We start from the raw sequence: 21,230 nt of genomic DNA, 5'->3' as shown, positions 1-21,230 counted from the left end.
AAGAAATGAGGGGGTGAGGTAGAGCTTGTCTTCAGCTAGAAAGTCTCACCTCAGCTTCTCAGGACAGATTCTGGATTGGATGAACTAGTGATCTGGATGCTAGCCTGAGATTCAGGAGATATAGGTTAATTTCTGTCATTCCACAAAGATTTCTAGTGTTCCCGGTAAACTGCTTAGGTATGACTATAGCTTGCAATACAAAGGTGTGCTAGAAATCCCTGAGCTAGCTCTAAAGGGGCTGGCGTGCAAACACTGCACCATTTATGCAGAGATGACAACTTGAATCTCAGATGTAGTGCAGCTGTGTCAATGCAGCACCGCACAAGGAGGAGAGCTGGGAGCTGCACCATGCTCATGCAGCTCTGCAGCTTCTGGTTCAATATTACATCAGTTATCCCTGGTCTGTGGTGAAGAAATACAAGGAACATCTGATCCTCCTTTTCTCCTTTTCTGTGCAGTAATGGAGATCCCTATGCGAACCGATTCTCTGCACGTTAACGGAAAGGACTTAAATCTCCCCCAGTGTAGGAAACCATACACATTGAAAATGCTAATGGAAAGTGCCAAATCTCTCATTTTTTTGTTGTGTAATTTAAAAACTTGCTGATTAACCACGAATACATCAGCTTGTGTGTACCAAATGACCAGGCATTTTCTGAAAGTGAAAACTTCCGTAAATAAAATAGCATGGAGTAAATTCAAAGAGGTCTGCCTTGGCTTCCTTAGAGGTTTTTTAATGTCCATGTGGCAAAAAGCTGTTACCTAAACAAATGGTAACAGTTCATGCTTCAGTAAATACATGCATTTTCTGTAAAGACTTTAAATCTCAGTTGTACAAACTAGCAGCTAACCCAGTTTTACTCTGATGAGGCACGTGTCCTGCTAGATGACAAGTTCTATAGTAATAGTAGTCTTTCACATTTGTGTAGGGTATATGGAGTTTTGGTCACTTTTCCGTAGTGTTACAGTGCCATTCTCAGTCCAGAAAGTCAACTACTACTGTTTTAATCTGATACCATGGCTATAAAATGAAGATAAATTTTACTTATGGATCTATCCCTGTATCTTCACATAATGTAAGAAAATAATTTTATTTCCATTTAAATGAGATTCTACTGCTGTGCAAACTAGTTAAAATGACTTGCACGAACAATACAAAGGCAAAGCTCAATCCATGTACTATGTCTCAGTCTAGTACCTTAACCATGAGACTAGTACAGAAACTGAATTGAGTCAAACAAATTGTTCTGTACATTAAATAAAAAGTTCTTTCTATAACGTTTTATAAAATGTTTTTTCCAAACACTCCATTTGTCTTTTTATTAAAAAAAACCTCTGTAAGGACTCATATCAAATAGTATTAACTTTTCATAAAATGGTTTTAGAAGATATTCTTTACTCCAGGCAAGCAGAACAACTCACTGTATGACAATGCCTATTCAGCCACTTCAATTCTGATGTACTAAAAGCTGCTGTTTGAGTTTATTTTATGCTTTTTCTATTTAAAAATAAAGTAACTATTTACTTTAACATTAAAAACACACTGCTATTCATGTCATTCTTTTTTATCTGGCTAATCTCTTCAGACATCTGGCCTTTGAACCAGTATATTGTCAATATATCTAGTGTTTATATCCACTGGACATGTTATGTTAGCTCATGTAATATTCACTGTTTTGCCAGCTATCTTCATAGAACTACATTCTCTCATGAGAGCAGAACTGAACGTAGCATCCTATTTACCCAGCCACTGAAATATTCTGCTTATCTTGACTCTAATTCATGCAGCAGCTACCTTATCTGTTTATCTCTTTTTTTTTTGTAATGTACTGCGCAAAATTGTAGCTAGGTACAAAGGAAATCTTGACCATGGCTTTATTTGGCTCTGGCTGAATACAGACTGAGCTTTTCCTCACTGCTTGCTTTTTTACTAAAAAAACCCCACCAAACAACAACCTTTAAGTAGGGCCTCTTAGGACGGTACTTTAAAGTTTAAAATAAATTGTAATTTTATCCAAATTTGTAAACAGCTTTTCTTCAGCATATCATTATCAACATTATCAAATATAAGAGTTCTGGCAGATTCAAAGTACCAGAGTTTCACTCAGTAAATGAACTTTTTATTTAAGAAAAGAAAATGTTTAATTGTGTGGCTTAAACCAAATGAAAATCAAACTCATTTTAATTCTGATGGTAGAGTTGCGTGCAGTAAAGAGAGAAGTTTGAGTTACAGAAGCTGATTTCATTTTTCCAGTAAGAGTGGCTCTTGCTAAGCCCATAAACTCCATTCCATGGCATACACATTTTTGGAAGTATTAAGTGTGGTTTGCCTTGAAATAGTCACACTTCGATGCGTTCATTTGCATTATTACATTTAGAAGCCTTGGGGCTTTATCACTTCCTTTTCTTGAAATGGCACAGTAATACGGAAAAGTGGTTATGCTTATCACCACCCGTCAGTCAAACACCTTCTATATTAACAAAATATAATTTTTTCCACTCAATGAATGGGCGTGTGATGTCTCATACACATGTCAATATTAGTAGTACTTTGCCTGGTGAAGAAATCATTTTATTTAACAGGATGTATGACTGGAAGTGAATGAGGAGAAATTCCCATTTACACTTTAATGAGCAGGGACAATGCAGCATGTCAAATCCATGCATTCACTATAATTTAGGAGTAAAAGTCATACAATTTTGCACAAACAAACCATATCATATTTTAAGTATGTTGAAATCCAAAAAAAATCAGTGTACAGTAAGGGCTGCACACACATTTTCCATACTAATGTTTAATACCATAGGTATTCCTCCCAAGGAAATCTCAATAAAGAAGAAAATAAGCAGATCACCTGGTGGTTTAACAGTGAAAAGATAATCTATGTATCTATGACAGCCTCTTTCATTAGCTTTTTATCCTGTCAAACAATAAATATAACCTTTAACCTTGTATATGTAATGAATAAAACTTGAGCCTGCACTGTCTAATCAAATGAGAGGTCCAATATATCCTACCGTTACGGCACCTTCAGTGCCCATGGGCCCTGGTTTTAAATCTCACATTATATGTAAAAGGGAAAAAAAAGCCTTGATAGGTGAATTTCTAAACACTTCAAAGAAAAAGGGCAGAGGAATTTTCAGACTAATATTTAAATATAATTGTTATGAGAGAACAAGCAATATTTGGATGTAAAAGTACCACAATAAGGAGTGCTATATAAAAATGGAATAAAATGGAATGGAAGGAAAGGACAAGTTACATCTTCAAGATGGCTTTGCAGAAATGTAAATATTTAAGTTTTAGCTAAATGCAAAAGGCATATGTTTTACTCTGTCACTGACATCGTAAGCAAGCCAAATACATCTAATTTCATTTCCACAAAACATATGAATTGCATTTGTCGTGTATGTTCATTTAGGAGTTGGGATATCGCAAAGGTGGTCTATCGTATTTTATACAGAAAGCCTAGGAATCAAAGATTAAAAAAATTTCAGAAGAAGTACTGTCAATTATCATAATTGACACTGGAGCTTTGTATGAACTTTGTGCAATAATACACAAATTAATTATTTTAAAAGAAGCTGGATTTAGCATCTACATTTAACTACTAAAACTATTTTAAACCAACAAAACAAAGCATGATAGGTGGTTTCTCTTTCAATTCCATTGTTTTTGTGGGCTTTTACCACATATGTAATAGTGTTAGAATTCTAAATCATTTCAAAAGCTTGTTTGAAGGGTATTAATTACTAAATATTAAGGACAGAGGCTTTGTGAAACCTAAGAAGGGTAAACTTGCAGGAAGACAGAAGGTCAGGAACTGACAAAGGAGATTTTACCCATCAACAGCTTAGCTGGAGGTTCTGATTTGCCATCAAACCTGCAGGAACTTTTCTCCGTTGCAGCGTAAAATCTGACAGAAGGAAGTGGCTCCTCATGGAAAGGATACCGGGTGCGCCTGCCCCAGAGGTCTGGCTGAGGCTTGATGGCACACCCTGGTTCAATAACGTGAACAATAAATCACTAAGACCTGCTTTTAAGCACTAGACTACTCAGGATTCACCTCCCTAACAAGAAAAGAAGGGGCTTACTTACAGATACAGGACAATATTGAAAATGAAAACAGAATTGCCAAGGAAATACTTTAGACACGTTCTGATTTTGAAGACTTTTACTGATAATGCACAAATTCAAACAGGATGCAAGTAATGCATAACAGCCAAAGTGCACAAAGTAAGGCATTTCATATTAACTGGCCACTGCCTTTTACGAAAAATCATTAATCTATTTTTCCTTTTAAAACCATTGTGAAATGAAACATATCAGATGTTATTATAATAAACACTGGAAAAACTTGACAATTACACCGCTTTTATCCTGAGGGATCCCACAACACTTTACAGATTGCACATGTGTTTTCTCACACATCCATGGGATAAATGCAGCCCAGATCTTGCCAGATAGGAAAGACCATTCTCCTTAACTAGTTCTGTGAAGGATTTTTTTTAGTGGTGAAAACCCTAGCTTTTCCAGAGGAAACCACTGGTGGCTTTTTAATGAGAGAATGCAGTTATCAAATTGGGTAAGAAAAGGTCCTCAGGCAAAATACTGCTGTGCACATTGCACAGATTCTTGAAGAAACATAAATAACCAGGGACTTGATTTTACATTTCCTTTCAAGGGAGAGCACTACTAGGCGTGCAGTGATACTTAATAAGCTATACAAGCACTAATTCCATAATGAGTCTTTACTAACTCATGAGGAAAACCTATCTATTCAACTATCACGCTACTTCCTGTAGCAATTACATACTTTAATAGGCTGCCATAAAAATTTGGATTCAACCAAAACTAAGTACCTAACGAAGGACTCATGAGACGCTTTCTAATCTTGTTGCACTTCACCACACGCAGTGTTATTAATACTAGAAAGAAGTGAGTTTGAGAGGTTTTGAAAAGTATAAGCATCATAACGAAAGGTTTATCACTATAAACAATTCTAAAACAGAAATATTTTTTATACATGCTAGGGAACAAGCCAGTGCAAGATGATAACTGGTCTTTATTTAACTCATGTCTCTGGATTTTCTTTTATTGTTCCCGGCACAGATTACAATGGTGTTATAGAATTGAAAAACACATTTGTGAGACAAACCTATAATATTGTGAAAGGTCAGAAGTTTTACATAATATAGGTAGAATCTCAATCAATTTGTTTACATTTGAGGCATACTGTGAATGTAGTTTAATTTCTGATTTTATTTACTTATTTATTTATCTAAGAAAAAAGGGATAGAAAACTTAGGTGTCTCTGTCTGCTATTGTGCAATCAAGTCCTACTCAAATTATTTTGGAAGTCTCAGAAAAGCAGGCTTCCAGGAACAGTTACAATACATCTGGAAGTACTGCAAGCACACTCTTTCCAACAGGGATATGAGACTGTGAGATACCCAGGGTGGGATCTCTCTGTTGCTGCCCAGGATGTGTGCTTGCAGGAAGAGAAGTAAAGAAAAGCAGACTTAAAGGCAAAAGCCCCAGAAACTCTCATCCTTGACCAGCAGTACAAGGGAAAGCAGGGGCTGCAGAACAGGCCTTGGGGGGTCATTTTCTCCTCTCCAGCCTCATTCCTTAAATTAGCAAGTGACAGCAACTTCTCCCTCCTGGCGGAGGGACTGTGTCAAGGATGCAAGAAAGCTGTCATGCCCAAACAACAGAAACCTCACACTGGGGATGTTGCAAGGCTACCCACCTTCACTGGTAAGAAAGTACATACACTTTCTTAGTGGATAGGAACCAGGAAAGATACTTCCTATAACTCAGTTTCAAACCCTGTTTTTTGTCTTTATTCCAGTTAGCCAAAAGTAGAGCCTCTCCATATGCTTCTGCTATGCTTGACCAGGACACACCTGCTCTCCAGTCAGTTGACACAATCAGAGTACCAGAGCTGGGTATAGATGGCAGTCTGGTGCTATTAGAGAAAGAAATACTAGGAACTGTATTATTATAAAGCACTAACTGCCCAAGTCCTGTTGGAGGACAAAAACCACAAATAATGATAGGGACCAAATACTCCAAGCTCTAAAATACAAAATACTTGTTTACTGAATAATTGTTAAACCAAAAGGAGGTGCTGCTATTATATTACTCGTCTAGTCACTGCAAAGCAAAGTGAAAAATTAGTCCAAGTTTTTTATTTCCAAAGGATCAGCTTTCATAAACTAAGGGAGATAATTAGTGAGATCAAGTGGTCTGACACACTCATGACCCATAAGTCAGAAGGTATGGAGGAGTTGCAGGTTTGGAACCAGATCATTCAGGGACATGGAAGTAGCATAGTGTAGAGATTCGGTATAAAATGATTCTAAAATACAAAAGTCTATTTCAGACTTTTCTGACTTTAAGATAAAGACATAACTTAACCAGACTATAAATATAAAATAAAATAATTTCCTAAAAGGGCTGGCTGTCTTGAACAGGATTGAAGCATACCTTTGAAAGATCCCTGAAGTTGCCTGGAAGGGTCAGGTCTAACTCTTCAGATTCATAGTTTGTTAAAACCCATGGAAATACAGGGTATTGGTTCAGATCATTGTACGTTCGTCCTGTTAAGAAAGAAAGTGTTTTAAGAATTAGGAAATAGTGTCCACTTCTCCAGCTGAAAAACAATTTAGCGGTTACTTTTGTTGCATCACATGTTCCCAGTTCCCACCACGTGACAGAATCAGGTATAAATCTTCCAGACAAAAATAGCCATTTAGATGCACTTACCTTGACTCAGAAGTCAATGGAGAAATCGGCATAATATAAAGAGCACAGTACCTTTCAAAATCAACTAAAACCCACCATATGCCAATAAACACTTTTTTTTTTTACTTCCATGAAGATATTTTCATAGCATGAATGTTGAAATTTAAAACCACTAGACTATTATTTTCCTAGCAGCTGTATGCAATATCATTAGCTGGCAAAGATTAAATGAGAATCCAACAGCAAGGGGCTACATTTGAGGTTTGCAAATCTAGGTCTATCATAGATAGACCATATTAATCCATTATTCCCCACGGCTCTTCTTCACTGAAGAAGTGGTGAAATTTCACTGCAATAGTGGAATCAAAGCAGAGGAATTCATGTTTGCTTTAACACTATTTTGTAACCACTTTGAAAATTAAAAAATATTTTCTCCCCACTAAAAGACAGAGCTGACTGCCCCAGGCAACTCTCTCCAAACACAATGAAAGAAATATTGCTACCATCCCAGCAGCTCAAACATGCAAAAACCATCTTTAGATACAGTTTCAGAAGAACAATCTGCAACTGAAATGAACAGAAAATTATTAATTCATCACCAGGAAAAGTGTGTTTGGGAAAGGCTGTTATTTCTGTGTCAGCTGGTATTTAGTAGTATCTAACATTTCAGTGATAAGACAAATGAAGTTGCTCAGTAAAGCACCATCCACCATATTGATTTACTGAGAACCACACAATATGCAACATGAGTCTTAAAAAACAAAATCAGGTCATAAATATATGTGTGTGTGTATTTATATAATATAATTAGCAGACTGAAATAACCCAGGTTAACAATTCCCAGTCCTGCAGCAGATTTACAGCCCTGTCTCACTAACTGCTTCCTTCCAGATTCTGGACAGATTCCTGGGGTACAAAGCCCAGCACAGGAAAACACAGGCTTCCTTGTTCTGAGTAGCACTTGCAATTCTCCACAAAAATCAGCTCTGTTTTAATGAAATGTGAAACTTTCACTGCTCTACAAACACCTTGTTTTTTCAATTGAGGTTGATGAACAAGAACCATGTTTCTATTTTGTACATAGTTTCACTGAAAACAGGAAAACTGTATATTGTTAGCAACTGTGTGTCCTCATTTTTACATTTTGAGCACATACATGCTCACAAGAATATAAAAAAAGTAATTTAGGTACAAATACAACTTTGTTAAAAAACCAATACCAGCACTGTGTGCCACACAGAAATAAAGATGGATAGAAACAAAACCACTTCTTCTTTAATATCAATGATGTATTAATGCAAAACCATTCTTGGACAGAACAAGAATTTATCAAACAATTAAATCAAGAAATACACCAGAATTTATCTGTGTGAGAGAGGAAGAGGAAAGGTACTCTCTGGCAGAATATTAATTGGTTTAGGGTTTTTTGGGGGGGTTCTAATGAAGTAAGGCAACTCTGCCTCATTTTCCACATCTGTCCAATCAGAGTATTACTTTACTCTTTGGCAAGGGATTAATTACATATGATTTGTAAAGTTTCTTGAGATTGTAAAATTTAAGGTTCTATAAAATACGGTCTTTATAAAACTATACCTTAATACAATAAATGTTTTTCTCACCATCAGAATCCTCAATTAAGTTAACAGAAGAGTGTGAAAAAGCTTCCACAAAAGAAAGACATTTGTGCTTATGTAGACAGCAGACTGAAAGAAATTTGAGATTCAGGAAGAGAATGACCAAGGTGACTGTAGTCTATTACAAAGCATAAGCAAAAATGATGATTCTTCAGAATCAAAAGTTTTATGGAAAAGAGTTCACAGTAATAAAGACCTTCACTTGAAAACACTTTATAGAAACATTTGGAAAGGTAAGAACATCCTTTTGCAAAATTTTGAAAGGAAATTTAGGGTTATCCAAAATGACTTTTTATTTCAAAATTGGAGATTTTCCATATTGAGATTTTATTTAATTTTTATATTCATTTCAATTTCAATGTTCAGTCAACAAGATTTTGACATCTTGTTCCTATTCCATGTGGGTAAATCATAAATATGTGAATAGAGCAAGAAAAAAGCAATCCCAAGCTTAGCTGCTGTACATGAGTTCTCCTTTGCTGTGTAGTTTTGATAGGTTACATATAGTATGGACACATGAACAAATTATCATGTGGAATTAGCTCCATGTCAGGACACTGCAGTAACTCTTGTGTGCATTTTTTTACCCCACAATGAGAAATAATTTGACGCAGCTTATCTCTCGGCTTAGGTAGGATGAGTTACAAACAATGGAGCTTTAGTGATTATGTATTTGATAAATATAACCACAGTCTTGTGAAAAAATAAACAAAATATTTACTTATCTCCTACTTCAATACTTATAAAACATTTTATATATGAAGATATTAACTACTAAGAATAGCTATTAATTTGTTTAGTAAAATGTTAGTGATTTATTTTCTGAATTAAACAATTTTCTGTTTAATATCAACAAATAAAAATGACTCAAGAAGATGAACCATAATTTAAATTGTGAAAGGAGACGAAACCTACACGATGAGATAAGACCACACATCTATGCTTATCTAAGTGGAGGACAGTGATCTAGGCCTATAATGGGATTACAAATCCCTAATTCTAAACATGCATAAATATTAGTGGGTTAACTTTATTAGGAATGCTTTCTTGATCAGTTCTGGCTTCACAATGATTATTTTCAGAGTAAAGTCAGCAGATGAATATATTTAGCCATCTCATCAATTGTCTGGTGCTTCCAGCAAGAATTATTTGGTTCTTCCTTTAGCTAAATAAATATAAAACATAAACCTGTACTGCTATTGGTAGTCCCTATACCTTTTCAGAAGCTTCAGATTTTCCCCCAAGTAAGCTTACAGAGATTAATATTAAAGGCTGAATATTAAATATCGCAAGCCTATGACGCTAATCTACTTGAACAATAAAACTGAGGCATAGTAAATGAGATCTCAGAAATACTGGATATGTTTCTTCATTAAAAAAAAAAAAAACATTTTTAATTAAACCATCCAATTTAATGTTTTTATATGGCACTTTAGTTTTGAAGGTAAAGTGAGCTAGAGACAGCTGACAAAGAAATTATAACTGCAATTCCTTGGTGAAAATGTTAATGACAGCAAAATATTGTTTAATTAGATGATTGCAGCATCTGGATTAACACTCTTTAAGAGCGATGTTCCTGTGCTTGTCTGCTTCTTCACACTTTACAGACATTTTGTCATCTCTAGGTCATTAGGAAAGAATTTTTAATGATTTTTCTAGAAGCAAGTAGTTCGAGTTACATCTAATTAGATGACAATAATAAGCCCAACACATGCAGTAGCTAAATATATACATAATTAACCAGTGAGGGCTTGTACATCACAGAGTAAAAAAGTGGAAAATGCTAAAGAGGCGAAAAAAAAAGAGGGAGGGGGAAGAAGTTCATCTGAATTTATTACCTGACTGAAGATGTCATTTTTTTCCACAAACCTTTAAAAATAATCCCTTTCCACTACAAGAAATGACTTACAAAAATTATGGATATAATTATTCTCCACTTCTTTTAAAAGCCGTGGCAGGCAGGATTTAAAAGAATTAAAATTCCAATAAATACAAAGGCAAACACACATTTAATATACTGCAATTTGAAAAGAAAAAAAACCAGCAGAAATCAGTTAAATACTGAGAAATAGATTTGAAAACTAGACTTCTAACTAAAGTAGTGGGCACTGCAACCATATTACAAAACGACTCCTTGTTCCCACTCCTCTTGCTTCCTTTTGCTGTGGTGGGATTGCTTTTAAGTACTTTTTTCAATAATCTTGTAACTGAGAATAGTAAAAATTACTTGTTCCCTATATCACCGAGAGGGTTCTGTTGACATACATGCTGATCACATGCAATATGGCTTTTTTCTATGCACCTGAAGAAAGAACAATTAGTATAATCATAGGTGCTTCCAAGCCTTCAAAGCTGAAGGATTCTTGAGAAGGGAATAGCTAGGAGGAGGGGGAAAGTGGTCAGGAAGGCTTATGTCTACACAACCAGGACAAAAACCAGGGGCATGGACAGTATAACACTGAGACTGATTGATAAGTAGCAGAGTCCAGTGTTTACCTTTGGGAGAAAAACCCAGAGCTGTAAACATGATGAAATATGCTCAAGTCAGAAGAGAGGGCAAGAAAGAGGTGAAGACCTTGGAAACAGAATAGGAAGGCGAGAAAAGAGTTGGCTAGAGGGCCAGAGAAACAGGTTGAAACAAGACTTTAGTTTTGAAAATGGAGATCAATTTTGAATTGAAATTGCAATGAGTCATCAGGCCAGAGCAAGTGATGGTGATCATATATCCTTGGATAGGAAATGATCTAGAAAAAGAGAACAATGATAGCTGAAGTGGACAGTTATTAAGTCATGAGTACAGATCCCAACAGAAACAGTTAAACTAAAAATGAAGCCAGGCAATGTTTCAGAGGTGGTAACAGGGTGATATAAAGATTAAAAAAGAAGAGTCACAGAAAGATGGATTTTTTCCAAGGGGACACTTCAGTATTTCAGACATTGATTGAGAATTTATAGAATAGCCAGGGGCCATGCTTGTCAGGACAGATATATTGGCAAACCAGGGAGAGATTTAAGGAGAGATTCGTATATTTATTTCAGTGGTTCTGTTCTATAGAGACTGACCAGTCTGTGTAATTAACAGTATTAACAAGCAGGCAAAGGACTTCTTGCGGGAAAGGACCCAATTGCATGTCACAAATGACAGAAATGAGTTGGTGTCAGAAGCCTCACTTCTGAACATCTCTCTTTCAAGGCTGCTGTTTCTTGAATAATTTCAGAAATGGATCACAGGAAAACATGAGTGATTTCTTACTGTTTTGTAAAGGGCTAGATGCTAATTAAGCACCATTGTAAGAAGAAAGGAAGCTACAAAGAATTGGCAAAAAGTGTAGTAAATCACTTGGTAAGTGGACCTCTATTTATTTGGAAGAGAAGAAAAAACAATGAAGGGACCTATGTATTACTTACTTACCAGCAGATAAACCACAATTCTCTAAGTGCCAAACCTCCACATTTCTTAAGTGATGAAGCTACAGCTCAGATATGCTGAATAAGCCAGTAGGAGCTAAACGGCAACATGAACAAAAAAATTTTGATGCACATATATCTCAATGGCTAAAAACAATGAGATTGTTAGAAAAGAAGATGCTGCTTAAACAAAAAGTTCTAATCTAAAACTAGGCCATCGCTGCCTACATGAACAATTACTGGCAAGAAGTTGTATCTTTTAAGGAAATATTTCTTATGAGATCTCATTACGAAAGAGTATAATTAAAAATGTATTTGGAAATTGGATTTCCAAAGAAGAAAGAAAAGAAACTTAGTGGTGGACTTGGCAGTGCTAGGTTAACAGTTGGACTCAATGATCTTAAGGGTCTTTTCCAACCTTAACGATTCTATGATTCTATGAAAATACATGTCTGTCTTTACTTGGCTAAGGAGGTCATGAATATATTCAATACTCTGTGTACAAAATAGAAAATCCTGTATTTTCTTCTGACTGCCAAGGGTCCTGTCTACAGTGCATATAAGAATTTGCTTCTGTTTAACACAGATATATCTGGACAGTTAACAGTTCAGTGTTATCAAAACAAGGACAACATGTAGTAGACTTGTTTCCCAGATCTCAGGCCCTAGCAGTACAGTGCCATGCAATGGTGGAGCCAGGAAACAGCTTGGGGATGTGAGAACTCCTAGGCTTTCTAACATATATTTATGTTTTGAAGCTTTCTCCACTGCCATTGGACTTGGAGCTCACATGCACGCCATGGTGGGTGGGTTTCTGGCTTGCCAGGAACTTTATGATGAGATTCTTTGCAATACCCCCAAGTTCTTCCTGAGTTTTTGGAAGTCAGCTTCCTAGCTGAAGTGCAGATTTCATTAGAACTACAAAACCAGGTTGATCTCGTAAAAAATAACTGGGGGATTTTTGCTTCTGTCAAAAAGTTGGAAAATTTTAGGGTTTGTTCCAAACTGGAATAAAAAGTTTATTGTCATGTGTAGAATTGCCTGTTGGGTTTCAGTCAGTTTTAATTCTTTTATGTTGTTTTCAGAAAAGGTTTTGTGTGTGTGTGTGTTGTTTGCAGGGAGTTCAGGTATCGAGAGTGAATTTTATTCTAATTTAAAAAAAAAAATATCACAAGTTTCTATGAGAGTGTATCAGTGAGTGCAGATGTTATAACGACACTAGCAACTGAAATCTATTTATCTGTGTTCATAGAGACTATGAATCATCAAAATCTTCAAAAAAAATGAAGAAGCAGAAATAGGAAACACGTAATATAGCAATGCAATCATGCTTTCTTACAAGCTCTTTGCATTGAAGGCCATTCTAACATGCAATAGTCATAGTTGATGTCAGCAGGACTCTCTATTTCGCTAATCCTTCTGGAACACTATCAGATGTGACAGCACTGTTGCTGATTGATTGGGAAAGCACCCAAGAATCTCAGCTGCTTTTAGACATCCTTCCAAAATCTTTTATGAGATCTTACAGTGATACTTTCTTCCCAATCTAACATGATGACTGTTACCCTTCTTGGAAAATGAAAACAGAACAGAAAATAGATAGATTAGTAAGGATCCATTAGCAAAAGCAATGCAGATGGGTTTGAAATAAAAATCAGAGTAAGGGATATTCTTTGTGACAAGGAAAAGGTCTTCAAATGTTACTCAACACCTTGCTCACATCTTAGCAGAAGCGTTTGCATGGGTATTACTTTTTATTTAACCAATACTAGTCACTTCCAAAACTTTTAAAAGTCAGCATATTGGCTGTCCTTCAGAAAACATGTTGATCCATGTGACTTCAAAGCATCATTAAAAAGAATGACTTCACAAAATAAGTCAGTCAATACAAGATGGAGGCAAAGAGTTAGGCTGAATTTCTTCTAGAAACTCAAATTTACCTCCCTCTCTTTCGGGGAATATGCTCTTTACCTAAATTTAAATCTGAATTTGAATTTGATCATGCACTGTTGAAAGACTTCATAGGATGGTAGGCAATGCTGTGAAAATAAGCAAATGCGCTTATACAATTAACAACAATAAGATTACATGAACAAATGAGATTTACCAGTAAGAGACTGATACCAAAAAATCTGCCAGAATTTCTGTGCTCTGAGTCAGAAAGAGACACTGCTAAGGTGCTGACCAAGCGGCTGTAAGCTTTTCCAAATACAATACAAGCTCATAGACACAAAAGAAAATGGAATCAGTAATCCTCCAAACCTTGGGCATAGCAGGTGGTACCTGGAATGTAAATGTCAGGCCATCCTGCTGTAAGGTAGGTGAATGACCCTAGATGACATGAAGAGAAACTTGCCTCATGTGACCACCCAGGTGTTTGGCTATAAAGCCTGCCTAGCAGTACTAGTATCAAACAACAGGTCAAAAAACATTTTTCTTGAGACCTCTGAGATACTCTGAAGCTTGTTTACTGATGGATACTTTAGTGGAAGTGTCACTGCAATTCCTAATTGACTTCAGACATAATGATGTCTTCCAGGTTTGTATGCTTTGGTCATGTACCTAAAAATAAATGACCTTGGAGTTTTAAACTGATTAAAAATGAAAAGTAATTTATCAAAAATTGGCTCAGCTCTTGTCTACTCTCATTTAAAGAGTTTAGACACACTGCTTACAGACGAAATGAATACATAAAAAGGAAATTACAAGTGAAGGACAGTTCTGTCGATAATGTACTGGAAAAGGACTGAGGGGATGTAGGATAACTTTCCAGCTCTCCAGTAAACCCTCCAAGTTCAGGTGAGGCAGTCAGGGAGCCTGCAAGGCTCTGCCTGCATTTCCTCATCACCAGAAGGGCAGCGGATGTGAAAGAGACATGGAGCAGCTGGAGGCAGGCCAGTGTCCAGAAGCAGGATAGCGGCATTCTTGTGGCACTGCGCCAGAGGTAATAAACGCTCAGCAGGGCTCCTTCCTTCAGCAGAGATCTGCAGGACCGTGGCTATAATGTTCAGAAACCAAGCTGGTGAGCCTGCATTGGGCTGCACCATATGGACTTTCCAGCCCAGGTCTCTGTTAGCTTCAGGGACTCTGCTTTGTGCTCCACTGCACAAGGTAAACATGCCCTCAGATTTCCAACTGTTTCGTGGTAGCACTTCTGTATCACACTGGGATAATTTGATGACGCATTTATTAATGCCTGTAAGACTGGATGCATGGAAGATGACTACATATAAGCACAGAGGCAAAAGCCTAAAGGTTCAAAGCCAGTGAGTTTGACAGCTCCTGAATTCTGCCACTGCCCTACTGGGAAGAACACAGTGATTGCCCTCAGACTGGTCAGAGTAACAGGTGCTACCTTTGGGTTTCGCACTTACATTTGTCTTATGTCTGGCCTGAGGATAACCTCAGGCATGAAAGTTAGGACCAAGTAAAGATGAGCATTGTAACACTGGAGTACAAAGTGATGCCTGGTGGAATTTAATTTGGGTTTTAAATTAAAGCTCACTGGAGTGAAATGTCTGAGGAAGGCTCGCTGCAGGCAGGTTCATAAGCAGCATGTGTGCAACAGGCAGGAATTGTAACAGTAGACAACCTCCTGGAAATCTTTGTATATGGTGTAGAAAACTGCTGCTTTTACATTTAAAATTATCACAGGAGTTAACACATAGAAAAGGGAAAGATGAAAGGAATAACGCCATCGTGAATGTTTAATGAGCAACTGATGTCATCTACCTGGACTTATGCAAAGCATTTGACACTGTCCTGCACAACATCCTTGTCTCTAAATTGGAGAGACATGGATTTGACGGATGGACCACTTGGTGGATAAGGAATTGGCTGGATAGTCACACTCAAAGAGTTGCAGTCAATGGCTCGATGTCCAAGTGGAGACCTGTGATGAGTGGTGCTCCTCAGGGGCCAGTATTGGGACCGGTGCTGTTTAACATCTTTGTCAGCAACATGGACAGTGGGACTGAGTGCACTCTCAACATGTTTGCTGACGACACCAAGCTGTGTTGTGTAGTCAACACACTGGAGGGAAGGGATGCCATCCAGAGGGACCTGGACAGGCTGGAGAGGTGGGCCTGTGTGAACCTCATGAAGTTCATGGTCAAGTGCAAGGTCCTGCACATGGGTCAGGGCAATCACAAGCACAAATCCAGGCTGGGTGGAGAATGGATTGAGAGCAACCCTGAGGAGAAGGACTTGAGGGTGTTGGTTGGTGAGAAGCTCAACATGACCAAGCAATGTGTGCTTGCAGCCCAGAAAGCCAACTGTATCCTGGGCTGCATCAAAAGAACCATGGCCAGCAGGCTGAGGGAGGTGATTCTGCCCCTCTACTCCACTCTGGTGAGACCCCACCTGGAGTACTGCATCCAGCTCTGGACCCCCCAACATAAGAAGGACATGGACCTGTTGGAGTGAGTCCAGAGGAGGGCCATGAAGATGATCAGAGGGCTGGAGCACTTCTCCTATGAAGACAGGCTGAGAGAGTTGGGGTTGTTCAGCCCGGAGAAGAAAAGGCTCCGGGGAGACCTTATAGAAGCCTTCCAGTAGGGGGCCTACAAGAAAGCTGGAGACAGACTTTTTACAAGGGCATGTAGTAATAGGACAAGGCTTAAAAGTGAAAAAGGGTTGATTTAGATCAGATATAAGGAAGAAGTTCTTTACTATGAGGGTGCTGAGGCACTGGAACAGGTTGCCCAGAGAAGTTGTGGATGCCTCATCCCTGGAAGTGTTCAAGGACAGCTTGGATGGGGCTTTTAGCAACCTGGTCTAGTGGAAGGTGTCCCTGACCATGGCTTGGGGGTTGGAACTAGATGATCTTTAAGGTCCCTTCCTTAAAGGGACCAAATCATTCTAGGATTCTATGAATTGCCAGAAAAGCTCTTCTTTTGCCAATAACAAATGGATGTCTATGGCAGTTATTTCTCATTTTAAATACCTAATCTGATATTATATTTCAGCTCAAAGAACTAAACGAGAAAAGATGCTGTAATCTAATCATACCACAATCCAGGTGACATCGGTACTAGGCAGAATACTGTTGTTATTCTGCTGTCTAGTTGCTGTTGCTGAGAATGATGAAGTAGCAAAATTACATTTTCCCATTATTATTTCCAGACACTCTCTGGCAATGGTTTGTTGACTCTAATAAAGCTTCAGACAAAGCTGTCAGCAGAGGAAATGGCAGAAGGGGAGCAAGTAACAGCCTCCACAACAATACATGAATCTAAAGTCTCAGTGATAGGTTGTGCATTTTCTGATAAAATTTAATGTGTGTGTTTCAGAATCTATCATAAAGCTGCAGCTGAATTCTAGAGGGATAAACGTATTCTATCAAGTCACAGTGCTTAAGACTTTGACAAACATAAACATATTATGAAGGATTAAAGCATCAGAAGCCTTACCTGCTATAGTGTTGAGGAACATCAAGTATTCAAAGTTAGATATCTCCCGTCTCTGCCAGCGCTGAGTCATGTTGGAGGATTTATAAAGCTGTCGGGGAGTGGCCAGAGAGATTCTCCTAGGAAATACATTTAAAGAATGATTTTTTTAAGAGCCTCATTAAATGTTAAGATGTAGGGCAACGTTATTACTGTGATTAATTTCAGATTCTCTTAGAGGCTTTTTTATTTCATTTCATGAAATCAAGAAGACACTATGACCCTTATTTGAGAAATGACTAAAATTAAGATCTGTATTTTATTTTACCAGTACTACAGTATCTTAATAATTCAGAATAATATATTTTGTGTTTCATTTTATTCTGAATCTGGTTAAAAGACTGGAAGTAAAAGAAACTGCAGACCTCCTGGTGCCTGGCTTGTCCAGCAGGAATAAAAGAGGAATACCATTTCCCTGTTTCAAAAGGATACATTGAAATAAGTTCATTAAGGTGAGTGAGTGATAGATTAAAGTGCCATATATTTCCAGCACATGGGCTGAAGATATTTATTCCACAATTTGTGCACCTCCTCCATGGTCAGCTACCCATGATCCCTTCCTATATCCCAGTAAGCTTTGAGATTTCTATTTATAGCCTGGTTTCTGAAAGAAACAAGTTTTATTCAGTTATCTGCTCACATGTCCATCTGTCTGTCTCTTCATAACTTCTGAATTGCATTTCAGTCAAATTTGGAAGAGAAGTAGAAGCTTCTAAGATACTCAGTTTCCACACATTTTCTAGAACTTACATGACTGGATAAGAGAGAAAGAACCAAACTACTGTGCCAAGGAAGAGAAAAGCAGAAAACTTCAGCTCTTCTATATTCAGTTTGACAACATCACAATAATCAAATACCAAAGAAAAAAATCTGCAACAAGCAGAAATATCCTCACTGCTCACAACTCATTTCTAGAGAAAATAGTCCTTGCTGAAAAAAAAGACAAGGAAAATCTTTGGAAGGAGAAAAAGTTCATCTCCTCAGATACTTATTTTAAAGAAACTTAAATCTTATAGGTGGATCAAAATACAGGAAATGTTTATACTTGTTAAAAAAACAGAGGATCCCTAATGTGTAGCCTATTCATTAATTTAAAGAATATATCTAGTATTTAAGTACCTTCTTAAGAGTAGAGACACCCAACGCTTCAGCTTTCAGTTGTACACTAAACACACTAAGTGTACTATTTCTAGACTCTGAATAGTGAGTATTTTCTTAAAATAAAGTCATATACAAGGTGTCAAATTGGGCAGTGATTACAAAAATGTAGACCATCTACTTCTAAAGATATATGAATATACTCCTACACATGCACTAAAACCTATTTTTGGAGAAAGAATGAGTATTGGTATGAGACTGGAGTTTACAGTTGTCACAATTATATGTCTGAATTGTCAGTATGTAGGTTGTCAATGTCTGCCATGGCTTACAAATTGGGCATACAAAAATGACAATGCAAGTGTAAGTACACTTTCTTCTTTTTTTTTTTTAATCTCTGTATTTACCCAAAATAGCAGTACATAAGGTCTTGCCAGCTTGGCTAGCCTTATTTTATACTAAACTCTAGGATGCCAATAGTAAATACACTTTACTAGTACACAAGGAGACATTACAAAAAATTTTTAAGTTGTTTCTATTACGCTTCTTCCAAACAATTTACCTAAAGAATTATCTGAACGTAATCATGCTTTATATTGCATTTTATAGGATAACAATTACTTTTACAGTGGAACTCTCAAAGACGTATTGTTCCCAGTAAACTATGACTAATGCTACACACAAATTAGTAAATACAGAAAATAAAAATACTAAAGAGATCATTAAATTTACAAAGCATTTCTGTCACAGACGTTCTATTCCTCCAATGGCAAAACAACATTTATGCATCAGTGTAGCTTAGTAGCTGCTTTTGGACTTTACCCCCAATCTTCCAGGGAGTCCCAAAAATCTATAAACTGTCAAGTGCTGGGTTTCACATTTGAATGCCTGATTTGAGTAAACTACAGAAAATCAAAATATACTAAAAAAGCTCCTTATTTACTCTATATCTAAGGTGTTTTAAAGATTCACAGTTATTTCAGCAGAGACGAAAAAATTATGCACAATAAATTGGTTCCACACCTGTTTATTTCAGTTAACACAGGAAGACCCACTGTTCTATGTTTTGCTAAATCCACCCAACTTTGATCAAACAATTTCTCCCCTTCGCTATGCCATCACCAATATGAAGATGCACAAAGGAATGGGCTTCCTTTGCTTCTAAAGGACCATGAAATACCTGCTCAAAATGGAAACTGCAGAAGACCCTCTGATGTACAAGTGAATGATCCAATTTTTCAGGTTCTATATGCTTTAAATATGTTTAGAAAATACTTCATGCCATTTTGTTGAGGGAAGGAATGTTATATATCCCATATGTGGAGCATGACCCACCCCCTTTCGCAATCACTTTTAATTTACAAAGAATCTTTAAGTATCTTGTTAAAAACGTAGCACCTGTGTGATGTTTTGTGTTGTGTTGCTCTGGTTCAGAAAAAAAACAAAATAAAGAGCTTGGGAAAGTCTCTGGCTTCTGACAAGAGACTCACCAATATTCACTTTTAATCAAAGCTCTAAAAGGGGTTTTATGCTTTGATGACATCAAATCTTAGTTTTCCTACCCCTCTCCCTTCCCAAAATCGGCCTCTGCAACCAGCTATATTGAGATCTGGAAATCCATCACGAAGCTACTCATGTGGAATAAGAGGCAGAGCTGAGCTGATGTTGAATGTAGTTATCGTACCAGCCAAAATATGTTTTCTTTCAGCAAAACCTTCATAATTTGTATTTCTTAGCTTTAATAACTGGAGCCATTGTTTTATCTAATGCATTAGTAGCCCACAGAATTTCAGTGGAAGGTGCTAGCACATGTTTAGTGGTGAAGTATGATACTGTATTTTTTACTAATTCTTTGATCTCTGTATGCTTATAAAACCGTCAGGCAGCTCACAGTTGGTTTCTAAGCTGTGATGTTACCCTCAATAAACATGCATCAGTAAATTACACCTGAGGTGTTAGAACCCTAAAAAGTGGTCTGCTAATAGTGGTGTAAAAATGCAGATATTACTGTACCTATGTAGAATCATATGGAGGTGTAGAAGTAAGTTAAATAAAAGGCACAGTACTGTCTTCCCAGTTGTATCATATGGCAAGGTCATAAGGAAACTACAATCAATGCAACATGTTTCAGGAACAGTGAAAAGGCATTTATCAAAGACAGATGAATTTGATTACCAAATCAGTCCGAACACTTCAACGTGTGACTAATTTTAAGGACATAATTAATTTTTTGTAACATTAAGCAGAGGTTTGAATGCTTTGTTGAATCAAAGCATTAGACAGGCTGTTGGGAAAGGTAGCAAAGATGCAAACTGGAGATGTGCTCAGAAGAGCAGGTCTGTAACAGTCTTGGGAAGAAATACCAGTTCGCCTGCTTCTAATCCTTTGTGCCATTAGAAGATCATAAATATTGCTTTTTCCTTCTATTTCCTTCCATCTTTGTTAATTGCAGGATTTGTTCATGAAAACAGAAATGCACTTAAAGTCCATGTACTGCATTAAAAGTAATTTACTCCTTCAGAATGTTTCCATCGTGAAAGCAATTCTTTATGATAATGTAATTAACTTGAGATGAAATGTTTATCAGAGTAGTATTAGAGAGGAAATATTACTTACAAAAATATAACTAAAAGAACTTAAGAAAAAACACCATAAAGATTTGCTTTTGTTAAAATATTTCAAAGTACAGCTTAATCTAGAAAATTGGTCATAAAAAAAGGATAACATTTTACTCAGCATAGCAGCTCCTTTTGGTTACTCAGCATCATTTCTCCTTATGTTACTTATACAAATAAGCATAATTTTAAAAATTAGCATTCCAGAGCCAACATATTAATTGGAAGGGAAACTATATTCTAAGATCAACAAAATATTAAATACAGAGCAGTTAGA

At 36.9% G+C, this 21,230-nt stretch overlaps 1 protein-coding gene across 4 annotated transcripts in view; it reads right to left on the bottom strand.

Annotated features, from left to right (window-relative positions):
• The window catches only part of NBEA (neurobeachin), a gene marked incomplete at its 5' end in the record, with an annotated part of 522,572 nt that overhangs the window by 80,361 nt on the left and 420,981 nt on the right, over positions 1-21,230 (bottom strand). For all 4 annotated transcript variants that reach the window (XM_082332788.1, XM_082332786.1, XM_082332789.1 and 1 more), the window contains 2 exons: positions 6,494-6,606; positions 17,205-17,320. In XM_082332788.1, coding sequence (XP_082188914.1) covers positions 6,494-6,606; positions 17,205-17,320 — 229 coding nt within the window. The remainder of the gene's footprint in view (positions 1-6,493; positions 6,607-17,204; positions 17,321-21,230) is intronic.

This window comes from Platalea leucorodia (genome assembly GCF_965183815.1).
Source record: "Platalea leucorodia genome assembly, chromosome: 2".
Classification (NCBI taxonomy): Eukaryota; Metazoa; Chordata; class Aves; order Pelecaniformes; family Threskiornithidae; genus Platalea; species Platalea leucorodia.
This window is presented reverse-complemented; position numbering and strand designations above follow the sequence as displayed.